General features: G+C 53.0%; 2 protein-coding genes across 2 annotated transcripts in view; one reads left to right on the top strand and one right to left on the bottom strand.

Annotated features, from left to right (window-relative positions):
- Positions 1–5,947, top strand: part of MASP1 (mannan-binding lectin serine peptidase 1 (C4/C2 activating component of Ra-reactive factor)) — an 85,502-nt gene extending 79,555 nt beyond the window's left edge. The window contains exons 9-11 of the mRNA XM_010000452.1: positions 11–148; positions 1,016–1,090; positions 5,052–5,947. Coding sequence (XP_009998754.1) covers positions 11–148; positions 1,016–1,090; positions 5,052–5,947 — 1,109 coding nt within the window. The remainder of the gene's footprint in view (positions 1–10; positions 149–1,015; positions 1,091–5,051) is intronic.
- Positions 5,948–9,976: 4,029 nt separating this feature from the next.
- Positions 9,977–12,293, bottom strand: LOC104391202 (receptor-transporting protein 3-like). The gene is made up of 2 exons (XM_010000441.1): positions 12,148–12,293; positions 9,977–10,514 (listed from the first exon to the last, which is right to left on the bottom strand). The coding sequence occupies exons 1-2, from the start codon at positions 12,291–12,293 to the stop codon at positions 9,977–9,979; spliced, it is 684 nt and encodes a 227-aa protein (XP_009998743.1).
- Positions 12,294–18,001: the final 5,708 nt, after the last annotated feature.

The following is an 18,001-nucleotide window of genomic DNA, read 5'->3' as shown; positions in this document are numbered from 1 at the left end:
TGGCTTTCAGTTGCTGACTGCAAAGCGCCGCCGGAGCTGGAGCACGGCTTTGTCACCTTCTCCTCCAGGAACAACCTCACTACCTACAGAGCAGCCATCCAGTCCCACTGCCAGCACCCCTACTACCGCATGGCCCCCAACAGCAGCGGTGAGCGCGGGGCCCCACCGCGGTGCGGGCGGGTGCACGGCTGGGTGCGCTGGGGGGAGCTTGGGATGGCTGCACTGGGGTGTCCTGCAGGCAGCAGGCTGTGGGGGTCACCTGCACACATTGTACCCTGCATCTGCACTGCACTGGAATGTCAGACTGGCCGTTTCCTGTTCCGTAATGAGGTGGGATGGAGTTGGGGCTGCCTGGTGCAGTGTGGCTGTTCTGAGCTCTGCCTTCTCGTCCTGCCATCTGCTCCGTGCAGCATGTGAAGTTTTCTGTCACTGTGAAAGGAGCTGCTGCTAGAGAGAGCACCAGGTCCAGCAGCCTCAGAAAGGGCTCCACAAGGCTCATGGGATCATGGCAGACTTCCACAACTATAGAGACACAACAAGGTCCTTTGCTGAGCACCAGTGTCTCTGCCCTTCAGACCCAGCTTGGGGCAGCAGAAGGGGTGGGTACACAGCCCCATCCTCCTTCCTCCTCCTCCCTCAGCAAGCAAAGCCAAAGGATCTCCTCACGTTCCTGCCTCACTGCTCACAGCCCCCTGGACACCCACTGGCCCCATGCATCTGGTCCCAGCCTCTGGTGTGCGTTAGTGGAACAGGCACAGGCAGCATTAATGGTGTAGCAGCTCCCAGCCAAGACAACTCAGGGCAATGAAACTAAGGATGGTGGCACGTCCCCTGCATGAGGACATGGTTGCCAGGGCCTCCCAGGGAATGGAGCACAGTGAGTGTAAAAGGATGTTCACCTCCTGCTCTGGAAAAGGGTTCAAAGGGTCCTGGCATCTTGGCATCATCTGCTTGCTGCAAAAGACACCTCAAGATGCCAGGGCCATAGCCGAGCTAAATCTTTGCTCTCTTCCAGCCACCTACACGTGTGATGCATCCGGGGTATGGAGGAGTGAGGAGCTGGGGACTGAGCTGCCATCCTGCCGACCAGGTACCACTGCTGGTACAAGGGGTGCAGAGCAGGGACGTGGGGAGGGGGATTCCTCCATGCCTGACCTGACCTGCTGCTTCCCTAGGCAGGGATCATACTCCCTGGTGACAGCACCACATGTCTTGGCCATATGTGCCCAGCTCCTGCAACACATGGCCAGCAGGGTGATGGGGACAGAGGCCTCCTGCTACCTCTGCTGGCCCAGATGGCCAGAGTAAAGTGGTGGCACTGGGCAGAAGTGATGAGGGCATGTTTCCCTAGCAGTTTGGGGGCATCAGTGGGGTCACAGCCATCCTGGCTGTCAGGGCTTCCTGTTTTCTAGCAGACAAGGACACCAGCAGCCCCAGGGCAGAGCCCACTGGCCACATTCAGCCCCCAGCATCACCAGAGGTGGCTTCAGCCAAGGGCAGATCATTACTTGTCCTGTGCTGCTGGCTGTCAGCTCCCATTTAGCAGCGAGTCCACATGCAGGAGAAATTAGCACCTCTAGGACCCTTGCAGAAAAACACTTTGCAGGGAAGGAAAAGTCCTTGACAAGCATCCATGAAAACTCCTTTGAGCAGCAGCAGAAATGTTTGCAGCCAGCAAGTTTCCAGGCCAGTCGCCCATTCAGGATTAAACAAAAGTGCCTGGGATGTTGGCTGGTCATAGCCAAGCGTGGGGCCAGGTCTGGCTGCCAGGCAGGGGGGCCAGAGGCAGCCCCGGGTGTGGGTTGTGGTGGGATGTGCAGGGATAGTTCTCCACTGAGATGAAGTGATCGGGTTGCAGCAGCTCCATCCATCCCGGGGCTCTGGAGCTGGCTCAGCCCCATGGAGGGTATCTGCTCTCCAGCCACACTGAGTGACTGCAAGACCAGACGAAGGACGCTCTGAGATTCCCAGCAGTCCAGGGAGCTCTGAGACCAGGGCTGTGGCTGCTCTTGTTGCAGCAGCTGCTCCCTGCGTCTCTCCTTGATGTTTCAGCCTGAACTAATTTGAGCTGGGAGCATATGGGGACATCTTTTGAGGCCATAGCTGCTTCCATGGGCCACTTCCAGGCCTCCTGATTAGTGACAGAAGTCAGAGAGACTTCAGGAAAATGGAAAATCCCAGAGAGAGGGTGAAGTTCTCCTGAGATCAGGATCTGCAGGCAGCAGCTGGCCAGCTGCTCTTCAGACCTTTCCCGTGTCTCACGCCACCTCCCCATCAATAGAATCTTCTCTTCCAGGCCGCTCTGCTTCTGCCTCTACCATTAGTGGGAGAATTTGCAGCCTGGTCAGCATTTTTATATGTAATTTAATAGAATAAATATTTGGCTGGATGAGCTTCCTCTAAAACCATCTCCCTGTGACAGCCGTCAGCTTTGGTGCAGCTGAGCAGCTGGGCTGGGAAGCAGGAATTCTTTGCCTGAGCATGTTTTCTATTCCTTGCAGCACTGGGAAAGACAGGGAAATGGGGCAGACACAGAGACACACTCTCTCCCTGGCAGAGCCATAGTTTTCCTAGAAACAGAACCCATCTGCAGTGAGTGACTGCAAGACCAGACGAAGGACGCTCTGAGATTCCCAGCAGTCCAGGGAGCTCTGAGACCAGGGCTGTGGCTGCTCTTGTTGCAGCAGCTGCTCCCTGCGTCTCTCCTTGATGTTTCAGCCTGAACTAATTTGAGCTGGGAGCATATGGGGACATCTTTTGAGGCCATAGCTGCTTCCATGGGCCACTTCCAGGCCTCCTGATTAGTGACAGAAGTCAGAGAGACTTCAGGAAAATGGAAAATCCCAGAGAGAGGGTGAAGTTCTCCTGAGATCAGGATCTGCAGGCAGCAGCTGGCCAGCTGCTCTTCAGACCTTTCCCGTGTCTCACGCCACCTCCCCATCAATAGAATCTTCTCTTCCAGGCCGCTCTGCTTCTGCCTCTACCATTAGTGGGAGAATTTGCAGCCTGGTCAGCATTTTTATATGTAATTTAATAGAATAAATATTTGGCTGGATGAGCTTCCTCTAAAACCATCTCCCTGTGACAGCCGTCAGCTTTGGTGCAGCTGAGCAGCTGGGCTGGGAAGCAGGAATTCTTTGCCTGAGCATGTTTTCTATTCCTTGCAGCACTGGGAAAGACAGGGAAATGGGGCAGACACAGAGACACACTCTCTCCCTGGCAGAGCCATAGTTTTCCTAGAAACAGAACCCATCTGCAACAAATCCATGTTAGCAGCTCCTGGTGCTCCTGCCTTGGCTTCCAGGTTCACTGTCAGCCCTAATTCCATTGCCCTGGGAGGTCAGACCCTATTTCCCAGCACACAGGCTAAGGGCATAATCCTGGCACTTTCCATGGAGGATGTGGATTCCCTTTGCAGACTCAGAGGGATGAGACCAGCACCTGTGTTGCTGGGATTCCACCCTCTTTCAGCAGTGGAAGGATAAGCCCAAATTGGCTCCCACAACCTCCCAGTGACATGGACACCCCCAAGCACTGACCACCCTGGTAGTCCCACTCCACAGTGCTGCCACAGGCATGAACCAGCCCCACCAGCACTGCCCCTGTTCCAAGGCTTAATTCCCCCAGAGGCAGAATTCTCCCTGTCCAACATTCTCTGAGTCACCTTCAGCATGCTGAGTCCCTTCTCTTCCTCACGCTGGGTCACTGCACCTGGACAAAGCTCTGGAGGCAAACCAGGCAGCATGTCAGGGCTCCTCAGACATTAGTTCTGAGTTGGTTGAGGAGCTGAGCAGACGGATGCTGGTCTGGCTGCCAGAACTGTGGTGAGGACTTTGGTTGTATGAGTAAAGTCCACGATGCTACGCAACATCCTATGGCCAAGCCTTCTCCAGCCACAGCTCCTCCAGGAGGACAAATGCCATGGCTGTGAGAACACAGATCTTGTGACAGGTCTCAGAGAGAGGGGTGAGGCTGGGCTGATGTCAGATTCCAATACTCTCAACGGTGTTCCCCCGGGTTTCTTCACTCACTTAGCAGGAGTCAGGCAAGCAGCTGGATGGTCTGGGAAGGGCTGAGCAAGCTCACAGGGTACAGTGAGGCTGCAGCATTAGTCATTTGGCCTTTCTGCTTCTGAAGTGGTGTGGATCCAGTCAAATCACTCCAGAAACTGAACTGCAAAGTGAGGAATTGCAAAGTGCTGGCTGGCCCTCAGGTTGTCTCCTTGTCTCACCTCTCATCTCAACTGTACAACAACCCTTTAATCACAGCCCTGTTTTACTGCAACCCAAGCTTGGCAGAAATCATAGCATCTGCCAGCTCTTCAAGATAGCAGAAGGATCCCTCCACTTGCCATCCCCTAAGGAATCTGGTAGCACCATGGTCACCACCTGGAGCACAGATACTACTGATACTACTTTGAGTGCTTGAAGTCCCACCCTGGCTCACATGTTTTGCTGAATTCATGCCTGACTTCAGTGTCACATCAGGTACAGCTTTGGGGCAGCTAAACCTGGATGAAAGCCTCCACTGCCCCCACGTGTGCTATACACAATTCTGACTACCCATGTTCCTGCCCAGTGGGCAACAGTCTCTGTTTATATCAGATGAGTTTGTTATTTCCAGGGTAAATCCTCCAGCCTCTGGAGCAGAGAGGTACAGCCCATGGGACCTTGGCACAAGCACACCCTTTTCATCAAGGACTCTCCACCTTCCTTTGTGATCGGGCCACATGTGCTGTAGCCCTGCTCTGACAGGCAGGAAGGGCTTGACCCTTCCCAAGCTCAGTGGACACACTTTGGGCCTGAGACCCATCAGGGCTTGTAGCCAGAGTTGTTCCTAGAAAGTCTGTGGTGTCATGATGAAGAACATTCACATCCTTCTTTCGCAGACTTTATCCACAGAGAAAAAGAAAAGAATTGCCCTCTATGAAAAAGACACAAGTGCTTGGTTTGAAGACAACCAGCCATGTGGCATAATCTACAGGGGTGTCCCTTTTCATTTGTTCCCTAGATTAGTGCTGGAAGTAACTGTCCTGTCCTTTTTGCCCCCAGTGTGTGGCCGTCCGGCTCGTTCCCTGCCGGGAATCATCAAGCGCATCATCGGCGGGCGAAACGCAGAGCCCGGCTTCTTCCCCTGGCAGGCGCTGATCGTGGTGGAGGACATGTCCAGGGTGCCCAACGACAAATGGTTTGGCAGTGGGGCCCTGCTCTCTGACTCCTGGGTGCTGACGGCCGCCCACGTGCTCCGCTCCCAGCGGCGAGACAAGACTGTTATTCCAGTCTCCAAGGAGCACGTCACAGTCTACCTGGCCCTCCATGACGTGAGGAACAAGATGGAGGCCATCAACCGGACGGTAGAGAGGATCATCCTCCACGAGGAGTTCGACATCCAGAACTACAATCACGACATCGCTCTGGTCAAACTGAAGGAGAAGGTGACCATGGGGAGCTACGTCATGCCTGTCTGCTTGCCCCAGTTTGAGCACGAGCTGGAGGGGCCTCACCCCAACACGCTGGGGCTGGTGGCTGGCTGGGGTATCTCCAACCCCAACGTCACGGTGGATGAGATCATCAGCTCGGGCATGAGGACGCTGTCTGACATCCTGCAGTACGTCAAGCTGCCCGTGGTGCTGCACGCAGAGTGCAAGACCAGCTACGAGTCGCGGTCGGGGAACTACAGCGTGACCGAGAACATGTTCTGCGCCGGCTACTATGAAGGTGGGAAGGACACTTGCCTGGGAGACAGCGGGGGAGCCTTCGTCATCCAGGACCCAGCAACGCGGAGGTGGGTGGCCCAAGGGCTGGTCTCGTGGGGCGGCCCAGAGGAGTGCGGCAGCAAGCAGGTGTACGGCGTCTACACCAAGGTCTCCAATTATGTGGACTGGGTGGAGAAGAAAACGGGCTCCTCAGAGAGGTGGACATTTGTGGACCCGGAGCTGGAGAGATGAGTGACTCAGCAGCCTGCTGCCACAGCTCCCTGCCCTGCTGTTCTTGTTTAATGTGCTCCAGACTCTGGTCTTTCGCAAGCAGTAGCCGCGATGCTCAGCACACGCCAGGTCTCTGCCAACCCTCCACGTCATTTGTTTCTGTTGGTCCCTCATCCCTTCACTTGTGCTCTTAGGAAATGCTTGCTAGGGAGCTGGAGGAAGGCAGCAAAGGGCAGGATCTCAGCCAGCATCCTCAGCTTGTGCTGCCCATCTCCAGACCTCACCCACAGTCCCTGGGAGCCTCCCTCCAAGCCAGGACAAAGGCAGAGCAATGAAGGCAGCATTTCCCTGCCACCAAAGCTTGGGCCGCACACAGGGAATTGCCCCCAGCCACAGGGCTCTCCAGGCAGGTCTTTCCATCAGAACATGCAACTGCAGGAGCTACAGGGGCTATGGACAGTGCAGGAAACCCACCCAGCTGGGCAGGTCTGGACTTCACAGGTCCCTTGCACTGTGGAACACCTTTTCTGTGCAAGGAGAAGTGAAAGAGCCCTGGGATTTTGCTATTCTTTTTATTTGCAAACAAACATCCCTGCCTGATGGCATCACAGGTGATGTCCACCTGGCCCTGGGGTTGTGTGGGGTTGTTTCCATGGCTGGAAAGTTAATGGCTGCCAAGTCAGCACCAAAACCCAAATGGGCTACCCTTACCCCACCATGGTGCATGAGTGTCCCAGAGATGAAACAAGGACAGGGAATGGGGTTTGGACTTGATGCCACCCTCATCTCCAGCCACCAAAACTTCTCCAACCCCCCCATCACCTCAAGCCCTCTCCAGTCCTGCCCCCACACTAGTTCTTGGAATGGTTTCCAGCCACAGAAGACCTCCCAAGGAAAGCTTTTGAACACATGAAACAGCATCACATCTGCTGTACCTAAGCAATACTTATTTTCAGCAGAATAATTTCAGACAAAATGCTCTTCCTTGGAGTTTCACCTCTTCTTTAGGGGCTTGGGTAATCCTGCATGGCAGTGGATTCATCCTTGCAAGAACCTAATCCCTTTTAACTGCTTTTAAGTCCATTGATTTGGCTGATTTACAGGTTAGTGATGCTGTTCACTATTTGTTCATGGCTCTTCTGGCCTATTTCAGGTGTCCAAGTTACTCCAACTCACTTAACACACCAGAGGTATTCCTATCTCCCCAGCTTCCTTCCATGGCCCATGCAGACAAGTAAGCCCCACCAAAAAGCAAGGTCAGGTGAGCTTACCTTCCTTCAGCAGGGACATCATCTCCTTCACTTGCCAGCAAAGCCCTCCTATAGCTGTAAGCAACATGCCAAAACTGCCTGCTGTTCTCTCTATGTGCCTGTAGCCTCCTTTGGGCCTGTCCTCCTCTGGTTTTGCCACACAAGGAAGGAGTCAACAGTGAATGAGCCACTCTGCCATTTTGCTATCATCCAAAAAAGCCACTTCTAGAGCATGTAGAGGACCAGAAGGCCTAAGGAAGGTCGAATTTGCAGACATGCTAAGAACTCTACTCTTGGCTCTGTCATGCAACTGCAAGGTATTTTTTTATACATATATATATATATATATATTTCTTTTTTGATACTACATTCTGTAAAATATCTGATGTCATGTAAGGACGGTTCTGTGTAATCATCCTGCTGAGAACAAAATAAAACTTTAATATTTTATGAGGTTATGCCCTGAGGCTTTTATTCCAAGAGGAACACAGTCAAGGCTGGTTGGTAATCTCTGCCCTGTGCTCCCAGGGGGATTCTCACACCAACCCTGACCCCAAGGCTGCTCAGCCCTGGCCCACGCAGCATCACGGGCTGTGACAGACCCTCCCCAGCTGTGAATACAAATTGCAAAAAATGGCAATAGGTGAGATCCTGCCTTTCAGTAATTTATAGCCTTAGCACATCACTGAGACGGGGGTGGTGGCAGGAGGAGGGTGCAGCAACCTGTGTGCTGAGAATAGCAATTACATCCAGATCCAGTTGATGGAAAAAAAAACCCAAGTATGTGACTTTTGCCTTAAAAGAGGTGAAAGATCAGCCTGTCCCCTATAGCTATTGAACTGAGAGAGTGTGTCTTCACAGCAGAGGCTCTGCAGCAAGCACGGGTGGGAGCTGAGGCAGGGACACAGCTCTGCCAGGCACCTCCTGTCTGCATCACAGGCTGAGAAAATCCAGCCTTGGAGTGAGCTTACAGTCCTGGGAACTGTTTCCCAACATGTGCCTGGATCCAGGGCTGAGAGCTGGGTTATTGAACCCCATTTTCCTATGGCACACAACTGAAATTACAGTGTTGGGCTCCTCTGAGTTGACAGCAGGGAGGAGGGTGGCTGGTCTGGCTGGCTCACTGGTCAGAGACATCAGAGAGGTGAAGGAGAGAAGAAAGAAAAAGCAAAATCACGGCAATGGTCCTCTCAGCATTAAACCATGATCTGTAGGATCTGAGCCTAGGCAGCTGCAGGGGAAGGTAAAAAATATTGCTGCCCCATGAAAGATCAGTCATAAATACAGACTCTCCTCCACCTCCCGTTGACAGCTCTGCCGGGAAACCCCGACACAACTCAACCCTCACCCCTGCTCACCAAGCTGCCCAGTGCCAGCTCCTCGTGTCCTGTGGCTGCCCTGGCTGGCTGCAGGGAGGGCTGGGAACAGGCAGTGGAGGAGAAAAGTGAGAGCAACAACATCAGGCTTTGTATTTGCTGGCACCTCACAACCTGCTGGAGTGGTGAGAGCTTCTCTCCAGGGAGACGGGCAATTTATCAGTCTGGCTGTGGTGAAAGGCCAGCAAAATGTCCCTGAGTGAGGTTTTCCCATCCCTGGCTGTGTGTGAGTGCTAGGCATGAGCTGAGAGTTGACTGTGGCAGAGCCCAACCTCAGATGGACCAGCTGGGACCTGCCCAGTACCCATGGAAGGAGGGCGCATCCTTCATCCTTCAGCCCCTTCCCCGTACAAACACCAGACACAATGACTGGGGCTGGGAAAACCTCATCATGGAAAGAAGAGGGCTACAGGCAACGGCAGCAAGAATCTTGGCCGTGTCTCCACTTCATGACATAACACCAGCAGGGAGAGGATGGGCTGTTCCCAGCACAGGGGGAGCCAAGGGAGGGAGGGGAGCTAGTCCAGGCTGCAGGATCAGCCTCCTCCTCCCCAGCTAAGCAAGGAGAAACCTCATGAAGAAAGACAGGGCCATTTAGATACCGGACCCTTTGGGTTCCAAGCACTCCCTCAGCCACTGTTCCCCTGCTGAAAATGCTCATGCATTCCCTGCTGGTGGCACCACGGTCCCCAAGCAGAGTTGGGGGACAGGAGGGGTCTGAGGTCTTGCACTTTGCATATGTTCATCTCCAGTACTCTGAGGCTGGGAAACCACAACAAGAGATCAGCTCATCAACAGACCATGACCATATCCATGTAGGACTATGCTACAGGGAAACAGCTGGGCACAGGGATGGGGAGGGAGGCATCAACCATCTGGGGACAGCTCGGCCTTGCCAGGGCTGGCAGGTCACTAGTCCCAGCGCTTCCCAGTGCAGAGCAGCAGATCTCGCAGCTCCGGCTCCATCTGCTGGCTCCACGGCCAGGGCTGCATAAACTGCAGAGAAGGGAAAGTGCTGGGGAAGGGGGAGAGTCGGTAGGATGGACAGGACAGAGCATTCAAAAAGCAAAATCCACATGCCCCCTGGATCACACGGGGTTTTCTAGCTATTTTTATTTTCAAATGCATCCTTGTGCTGAGGAGAAAGGGCTTCTTTTATTTTTGCAAGTACAGTCCAGCCACCGCATGGGGCAGCTGAAGGTTGTCCTCATGCAGAATATTTCCTGCAAAAAACCACGAGATCCACTGGGCTTTCCGAGGCTGTGGGATGAGGTGTCTGGCTGAAGGGCCCTGATGTGTTTGTGGCCCCCCCACAAGCCCCATTGTGCCACAAGCGAGAGCTGATCTTGGACACCCAACTTTCCAGGTGCTCCATCAGCTCCTCCAGCCACCACCCCTGTCCCTCTTTTTGACCTCAGCTCCCACTACTGCGTGGTGAAATAAATTATGATGAAGAGGAGCACTGCCAAAACACACAGCGAAATGACAACAAAGCAGCAGCACTTCCAGGGGAAGCTGTTGAAGGAGTGGTGTGTTGGAGCTGCAGAGCGCCTCGTGCCCTGGCGTTTTGGGCTGCGATGGGTCCTGGCTTTGCCTGTATCCACCAGGGGGTCCAAGGAACCCGACAGCAGGGCCGGCCTGGCCTGGCTGCAGAAGCCCAGCTGGCAGCCCTCGCAGCGGGTGCTGTCGTGTGGCCCCGTCACCGCAGCGTCCACCACCACTTCCCTGAGGACACAGGGCTGGATGGGCACGCCATAGAAGTTCTTGAGGATGTTTAGCAGCAGGTTGTGCAGAAGCCTCTCCACGGTCTCCCGGCTGAACTCGGGCTCCTCCAGCCGGGGGTCAGGGCACCGCCTGCACGCCTGGCGGAAAACTCGCATCCTCACCTTGCCCCGGCACATGTGGAACACGACGTGCACTCTGGCTGAAGACCACTCATGAAAGCACTGGGAGCACTGAAACCTGCCAGGGCATGGAAGAGATCAGCTCTTCTCAGGCTTCCTGTGCTTTCTGTGCAGTCAGAGGCACCAGGGCAGCCAGGGCTGAAGGATTAACTTCCCTTGTGCAAGCAGTACATCAAACCGTCCTCCCCCAAACAGCATGATGCCAGTCTGGGAAGTTCAACACAGACATGAGCTCAGGGCTGGCACCAGCATTAAAGATTTTAGGAGTCAGGCTGTCTGCTGAGACCACCCTGGTCCCCTCTCCTAGCCCGTCCTGGCCCCACTGTCAGGAGCAGAAGTCATTGGGAGGGCAGAATCAGGCCCCAGGTATATTTGGGGCCCCAGCCCCTCACCCATATTGGCTCATCACAGCTCAGTGGAAAGCTAGCATCAGGGTATTTAACATTTAAACACCTAAATATAAGTGAGATGAAGGTAAATCTCTTTAAAACTTACTGGCCCGATGTCTTGAAGTTGTGGGTGTTGAAATATTCGGTTCCTCAGTTCTTTCTGCACTTTTGTTCTAAAGTCAAAAAGCATTTTCATTGCATGTATCTTGAACTGCTAATACTTCAACCTGAAGTGTCATGGTGCTGCAGGCACAGCATTTACGAGGTTGGTTATAATTCTGGCTTTCATCCTAAAAGTAGGTTTCAGGCTTTCCTGAATGTGGAAATCAAGGTAGCATCTGAAAAGGCAAATAAGATAAAATACAAATTCTTAATTTTTGTAACTTTATGAGTATTACTCTAATGACATGACTTGTGTGGGACTGACTCAAGACTGTTGAATGATTTTTAATTAGGGACTCCTGTCCAAGTGTTTAGTGCTTGTTCAGTTTCATGATTTTATGGGTTTCAACAGAACTTTGATTTTGCAAAACACCAAATATTTAATTTTATACATGTGAGTGTTCCCTGTTGGATTAATAATCTGCTGACAATAAGCAAGCCCAGGCCCAGGGAAGTGAAAAAAAAAAAAAGAAAAAGAAAAACAGAAGGAAGGTGTAGGTGGAGGCTGCAGGGCAGGTGAGATGTCTTGAGAAGTCAAAAGGTATGTAACCCGCAGCTCTTCATCTTGCACAATCTCTGTGGGAACTGGCAGCCAATGGCTCCATTTGTTGGCAAGGTCTCTGATCAATGCTCAGGTTCCTGCCCCAGGTTGAAACGGTTGGTGTGGGGCCACCAGTGACCAGTGCAGGGCCACAGCCTGTCTCTACTTTGCACAGCCTGGTGCAGATGCAGGGACTGCACAGGCATTGCCCTGTGTCCCAGCCTACTGTGGCTCTCCCTCTCCTCATCCTCTGGGTGCAAACCTAGAAGATTTGCCTCTAGTTTGGTGCAACTACCCCTACTTATTGGATGAGCTCTTCGGATCTTGACAGAAATGTGGAGAACCTTTGGCTAAAGCTGTCCTTTGGCCCTGTGGAGCTGCCACACTCCCCTCCCCTTCAGTTATTATTTTTTTCCAGTTTGGCAATAATCTATGAAGCTTGGAACAAAATGGGAAAAGCCCTTCCAGCCTCTCTGGCCTCCAAACTGCCCCTTTCATGTCCAAAGCTGTTTCCTACAAGCAAACTTTGAGAAAGACCCACATGGCAGCTCAATATCCCTGGTCCTCTGCCAATGGAGACCCAGTCAGCAGTTCCCTACCTTGCAAGTGCACGGTACTGCACAAACTCCTTCCAGCCAGACCTGGGGGCACGGATCTGCAGGGTATCATCCTCTTCAAGCACCCATGACTCCTTTAAGTGCCCGTCTGCAATCTTTGCTGCAAAAATGTCCTGCCAGATCCCCATGGTCCCCCCTGGAGCTGGAGCAGTGACCAGGGTCATGGTTGCAGCTTCCAGATGCTAATACATGTGTGCAACTTTATTTTCCCCAAATGTTTCCTTGTTGCACAATTTCTTATTGCTTGGCAACGGGAACCTTTGCTCCTGTGTGAACAGCACTGCCCTCCCCTGATTCCTGTGTCAATAGGTTTTGTTGACACTGTGCCAGGTCCTGGCCAGGTGAAATGTCCCCCAAAACAAGGACAAGGTGGTTTTTCTCATGCCCCACACAAGAGCCCCCAGCCCAGCTGAAGCCATGCTGTGTGATGCTGCTGTCTGTAGGCAGAGAGGTTAGAAAAGCAACCCCCTGCCAGGCTACCCCCATGCCCATCACTGCTGGGACAAACCAGCAGAGATTTGTGCCCACTGTAGAGATAACAGAAGCAAAACACAGCACTCAGCAGTTGATAAAGCCCAAAGGAGCCTTATCTCTCTCTATAGCTGCCACCAAGCACAGGCTGTTTTTAACAACTTTCAGCCAACTCAGGCAGAAAAAGGCCTGACGTGCAACCGCAGGGTGGAAAGTCAGGGAGGATGGCACTGCATGTAAAACTGAAAGAGGTGAGGGGTGCTCTGAGCCAAGAGCACCCAGGGAAGGTACCAACAGATCTCATCCTCCAGATCCCAAAAGCAAGGCTGGTGATGCAGACAAGTCCCAACAGCCACAGCTTGGCAGGGAGCCTCCAATATTTGCTGCTGGAAGGGAAAAGCTGGAAAGTCATTTGTACCAAGAGCCCTCCAGCACCCTCACACCATGTGCTGCCCCTCCTGCTAGACTGGAGGGATGTAATGATGCCTTGGGGCAAGGCCCATCTTCAGCCTCAAGGTCCCTCCCTGCTTTGAGGTCCTCCCACCCTTAATTACATCTTGATGCTCTGATCTGAAGCAGGGCTAGAAGAAAGAAAAGGAGGTTTCCTAGAAGAAGAGGAGCAAAGCCAAGATTTTCAGGATCCTTATGAAGAGGTAGCAAAGCTAGGACCTGAGTCACCCTCTGTCCAAGAGTCCTGCCACTGGAATATGCGGTTCCTCTTGGGCTGGGACAGTGTCCTGAAAGCAGGACAGTGAAGGAGTGATCATCCCACCAACATTTCTGATGCACACAGGTGAGGACCAGGGGACATCCCTGGCTCAGGTCTGGTGTGTGGGAAGGAAGAGAGAGAGCAACAGATCTCCCTGGCCCCCATCCCAGTCCTTTCCCAGAACAGTGGTCCCTCATTTCTATAGGATCTCTATAGAAGACCCCTTTGTGCACCCCACCACAAAGGGGTCTCCAGGCCTGCCTATCCTTTCATGCGAAAATCTGGCACTGTGCAGTGCCTGACACCACTGAGCCACAGCATGGGCATGGGGAGCCACCAGCATCATGGCGACCAGGATAGGACCATCTGCCCTGTGGGATCTGCCCATTCCCTTGGACCTTTCTGTGCTGGGTCTGAGATTTACCCCAGGGTGTTGAATGCAGAAAAAACTGAAAGGTTTTCACACCTCCTGTTCACTTCGAGGGCAGCCACAGGTATTAAACACCTCAAGCTATTCTAAAGAGGAGTCCCCTGGGAGACAATCCTCTCCTCTGGTACTTTCATATTCACCCAGACAAACTGATCACTTCATCTGGAAGATCTGTGGTTTCAGGCCAGTCTTTCCTGCCCAAGGCTGTTGCTATGGGGTAGAGGGATGCTCCCCACCAGATCAGGCACTTCTTCCTCCATGCTGCCCACCCCTGGGGACAAAAAATTATCCCCCAGGCTATATGGAGGTCCAGTGGCACCTCTAGCACCAGGAGGGGCCCCTGCCTTCAAAATCCAGCTGTGATGGAAAACAGCCCCCCGTTACATCATGGCAACACAGCTCAAAACACAACTGGTGATGCACAGAGCCCTCACAGTCATCTCTGACAAGAAGCCCGGCGCTGGTCCCCCTATTAAAGCCTTTGACTTACTCTCACTAAAGGGACTTTCCCAGAACTACCCACGGAGCAGAAACTGCTTTGACGTCCTGTTCCACTTCGCACACACCTCCCGGCGCTGCCCAAGCACCTTGCACTTACCGGCACCTATCTGGAAACAAAAGCTGCTCCTGCAGATCCCTCTGGTGCCTGGCCTTAGCAAGGACCAGGGACAAGCCCTGTCTCAGCCCAGACAGGACTCTGATGAGCTGAAGAGCCCCTGCAGGAGCGGGACCCTGCCAATCCTCTCCATCCTGGTACTCCGGTCGTGACTTCTCCACGGGATGTGTGAAGAAGGCAAACACACGGTGCAGCCCGGGCGGTAATTTCCCTGCTGCTTTCACACAGCCTGAAATTGTTTCTTTTACTCCAGTTCCCACCCCCGGCTGAGCCGCCCAAGCGAGAGTAGGAAAGTTTCCCGAGGCTCCTTACCCTCCTCTCCACCTCTCACTGTATCGGCCTCACCACCCCCACCCCTGCAGCCCAGGGACAAAGTGCCCACACTGACCATGAGGACCCTGCTTGGCCCAAGCACACCCCATCCCTACTGGGATATCCTTTCCCTTTGGGACCACCTCACAGCCAGGTGATTCCATCTTGACAGCAGGGGTAGACAGGGACATCCAACCACCATCCCCAAGCAGGACCACAGAGCAGGATATCCCCTCTGTAGCAGGGGATGCTGTGTCCATGGGCATGGCAAGGCTTGGACTACCACCTGAGCAACAGGGCATAACCAGGAACACGGCCCTGTCTTTCACTGTGTGCTTCATACTGGGGCTTTCTTCCCACTCTGAAGACTTCCCTCATCTTTTCCTGCACTAAACATGCCCAGTTCTTTTCCATCAGTAATTCTTCCAGGGCATTTTTGCTCTTTTCTCCGGGTAATTGGGGAGAATTTGATTTCTAACCCGCCCCCCAGATAGACCCCGTATCTTCCCTCAATAGCATCTTCCCTTCACCTGAGCCAGGCTTCCCCAGAAAACCTCTGCTCAATGTGTCTGCTGTGACCAGCCATCGATACCTGCTGGTGGGACATGGCTTCCTGGATAGCCATCCACCCACAGCAGCAGAATTTCCCATTTCCCTAATTTGCTTTTGAGAATGTCACATAAGGCAGCATGAAGACGGCATCACTTCTGCTTTCCCTGCAGTACCCAGCCCCTCAAGAAGAGAAAATGAGATGGGTCTGACACAACCTGTTCCTGCTAGCTCTGTGTTCTCAGCCCCAGCACTGCCCTCTTGGTGTTTACTGCTTGGTGGCCTTACTAATTTGTTCCAGCAGTTTTCTGGGTATGGAGGCTGGCTGACTCATCTAGAGTTTCCTGGATCCTCTTTTTTCCCCTTCCTTGAAGCAGATGGTGAATTGGGCATCAATATCCTCCTGGGACACAGCTCCACACCAGCTCTCCGCATCCTTGTTCCCCTCCAACGTTGCCACTGTTGGTAGTGAACAACTGTTACCCCATCATGGTGAATCCCACCACCTCTAGGGACAAGCAATGGTTGTAGGATCCCTTTCAGGTTCCCTTGTCTTCTTAGCCAAGCCCTTGGAGTAGAGGGACCCACCTGACCCAGGGTGGATTTTACACCAAGGGGACTAGTGTGACTAGTGGAGTGCCTCAGGGGTCGGTACTGGGACCGGTGTTGTTCAACATCTTCATCAACGACCTGGATGAGGGTATAGAATGTACCCTCAGCAAGTTTGCTGATGACACTAAGCTGGGAGGAGTGGCTGACACACCAGAAGGCTGTGCTGCCATTCAGAGAGACTTAGATAGGCTGGAGAGTTGGGCGGGGAGAAACATGATGAAATTCAACAAGGGGAAGTGTAGAGTTTTGCGTTTGGGGAAGAACACCACCATGTCCCAGTACAGGTTGGGGGCTGACCTGCTGGAGAGCAGTGTAGGTGAAAGAGACCTGGGGGTCCTGGTAGACAGGAGGATGACCATGAGTCAGCAATGTGCCCTTGTGGCCAAGAAGGCCAATGGCATCCTGGGGTGCATTAGAAAGGGTGTGGTTAGTCGGTTAAGAGAGGTTCTCCTCCCCCTCTATTCTGCATTAGTGAGGCCGCATCTGGAGTATTGTGTCCAGTTCTGGGCCCCTCAGTTCAAGAAGGACAGGGAACTGCTCAAAAGAGTCCAGCGCAGAGCTACAAAGATGATTTAGGGAGTGGAACATCTCCCTTATGAGGAAAGGCCGAGGGAGCTGGGTCTCTTTAGCTTTGAGAAAAGGAGACTGAGGGGTGACCTCATCATTGTTTACAAATATGTAAGGGGTGAGTGTCAGGGGGACGGAGTTAAGCTTTTCTCAGTGATGACCAGTGACAGGACAAGGGGTAATGGGTGTAAATTGGAGCATAGGAAGTTCAAGGTGAATATCCCAAAAAATTTTTTTACTGTGAGAGTGACAGAGCACTGGAACAGACTGCCCAGGGAGGTTGTGGAGTCTCCCTCACTGGAGACATTCAAAACCCACCTGGATGAGTTCCTGTGTGATGTACTCTAGGTGACCCTGCTCTGGCAGGGGGGTTGGACTAGATGATCTCTCGAGGTCCCTTCCAGCCCCTAAGATTCTATGATTCTATGATTCTATGATACGATAAACTGTCACGTCAAAGAACGATAAATTTAATTTTGTATTAAAATAGACTTGCTTCTCAAGGACAATTGAACCCAAAACAACAGATGTGGTGCGGGACAGAAAGGATGAGCAACAAGCCATCCTGTGCCCCTGGTAGTCACCACCCTAACTTGGGGCTCATGGATGCTCGTTGGCTCTGGACAGTGACACTAACTGGACAGGTGGGTCATGGGGTATGATTCTATGATCTTTTCTAGAGGATCCTGTCTAGAAATGAAATGCTGCCCTATTGTGCTTGACTTCTAGGACAGAGAGGAATGCTAAGTACTGGGAAGAGATTGAAGGGAGGAAGTGTCTGTGAAGATGTGAGCAAATAACACCCCAAATGGTTTTGGGCACTCTGATCATCCAGTGGGCTTCATGATGGTCCCTGCAAGTGTAAGGAGAGAGCTCAGCCCCCCCTCCTCCCCAACAAGTCTCTGCCCCAGTGCCACGGGTGGTTCGTTTGGTCTTGGTGGTGGCCTGGGGGGCACAGTCTGTCTCACTCACCCTCCCAGTCCCTGCACACCAGGACCTGGCCTGGCAGTATCCTCCTCGAGCAGCACATCCCACCAAAGGGAGGAAGAAACTGAAGCAGAAACCTTGCTCAACTCAAAGCAAAACTAGAGAAAGCAAAGTGAGGGTAGTGGGAGGGAACGTAGATGTTCTGCAAGCCTACAGCAGGCTCAGCGACAGGCAGGGTGAGTCTTTGGTGGGATGAGACAGAGGAGATGCTGTGGGCCTGGACACCTCAAGACATACCAGAGCCGTGCAAGTTGACTGCAGTTAGGGGTCCAGGCAACCAGTCCAGCAGCCCACCCCTCCTATCAACCACCCATTGTGCCCACCAGCTCACCCCAGCCTGTCCCCTCCAGGACTGATGTCAGCTTTTCCAGCAAGATAAGGCCATGGCAACACTCCCAGACCATACTGCCTGACAAACCAGTCCCATGCTCAGATCACTCCATTAGCATAGGGGCCAACTAATCCACAAATCCTGCTGCAGCAACAGCCCAACCTCTCCAAAACCAAAACAGACCCCTGAGACCTCCTAGTGAGCAGGACAATCCTCACTTGTAAGTGACCTTACTGCTACATGATCTGACCA

This window comes from Chaetura pelagica, unplaced genomic scaffold (genome assembly GCF_000747805.2).
Source record: "Chaetura pelagica isolate M959 unplaced genomic scaffold, ChaPel_1.0 scaffold20, whole genome shotgun sequence".
In the NCBI taxonomy this organism is placed as follows: Eukaryota; Metazoa; Chordata; class Aves; order Apodiformes; family Apodidae; genus Chaetura; species Chaetura pelagica.
Note: the sequence above shows the minus strand (reverse complement) of the source record. Positions and strands in the feature narration are given on the sequence as shown.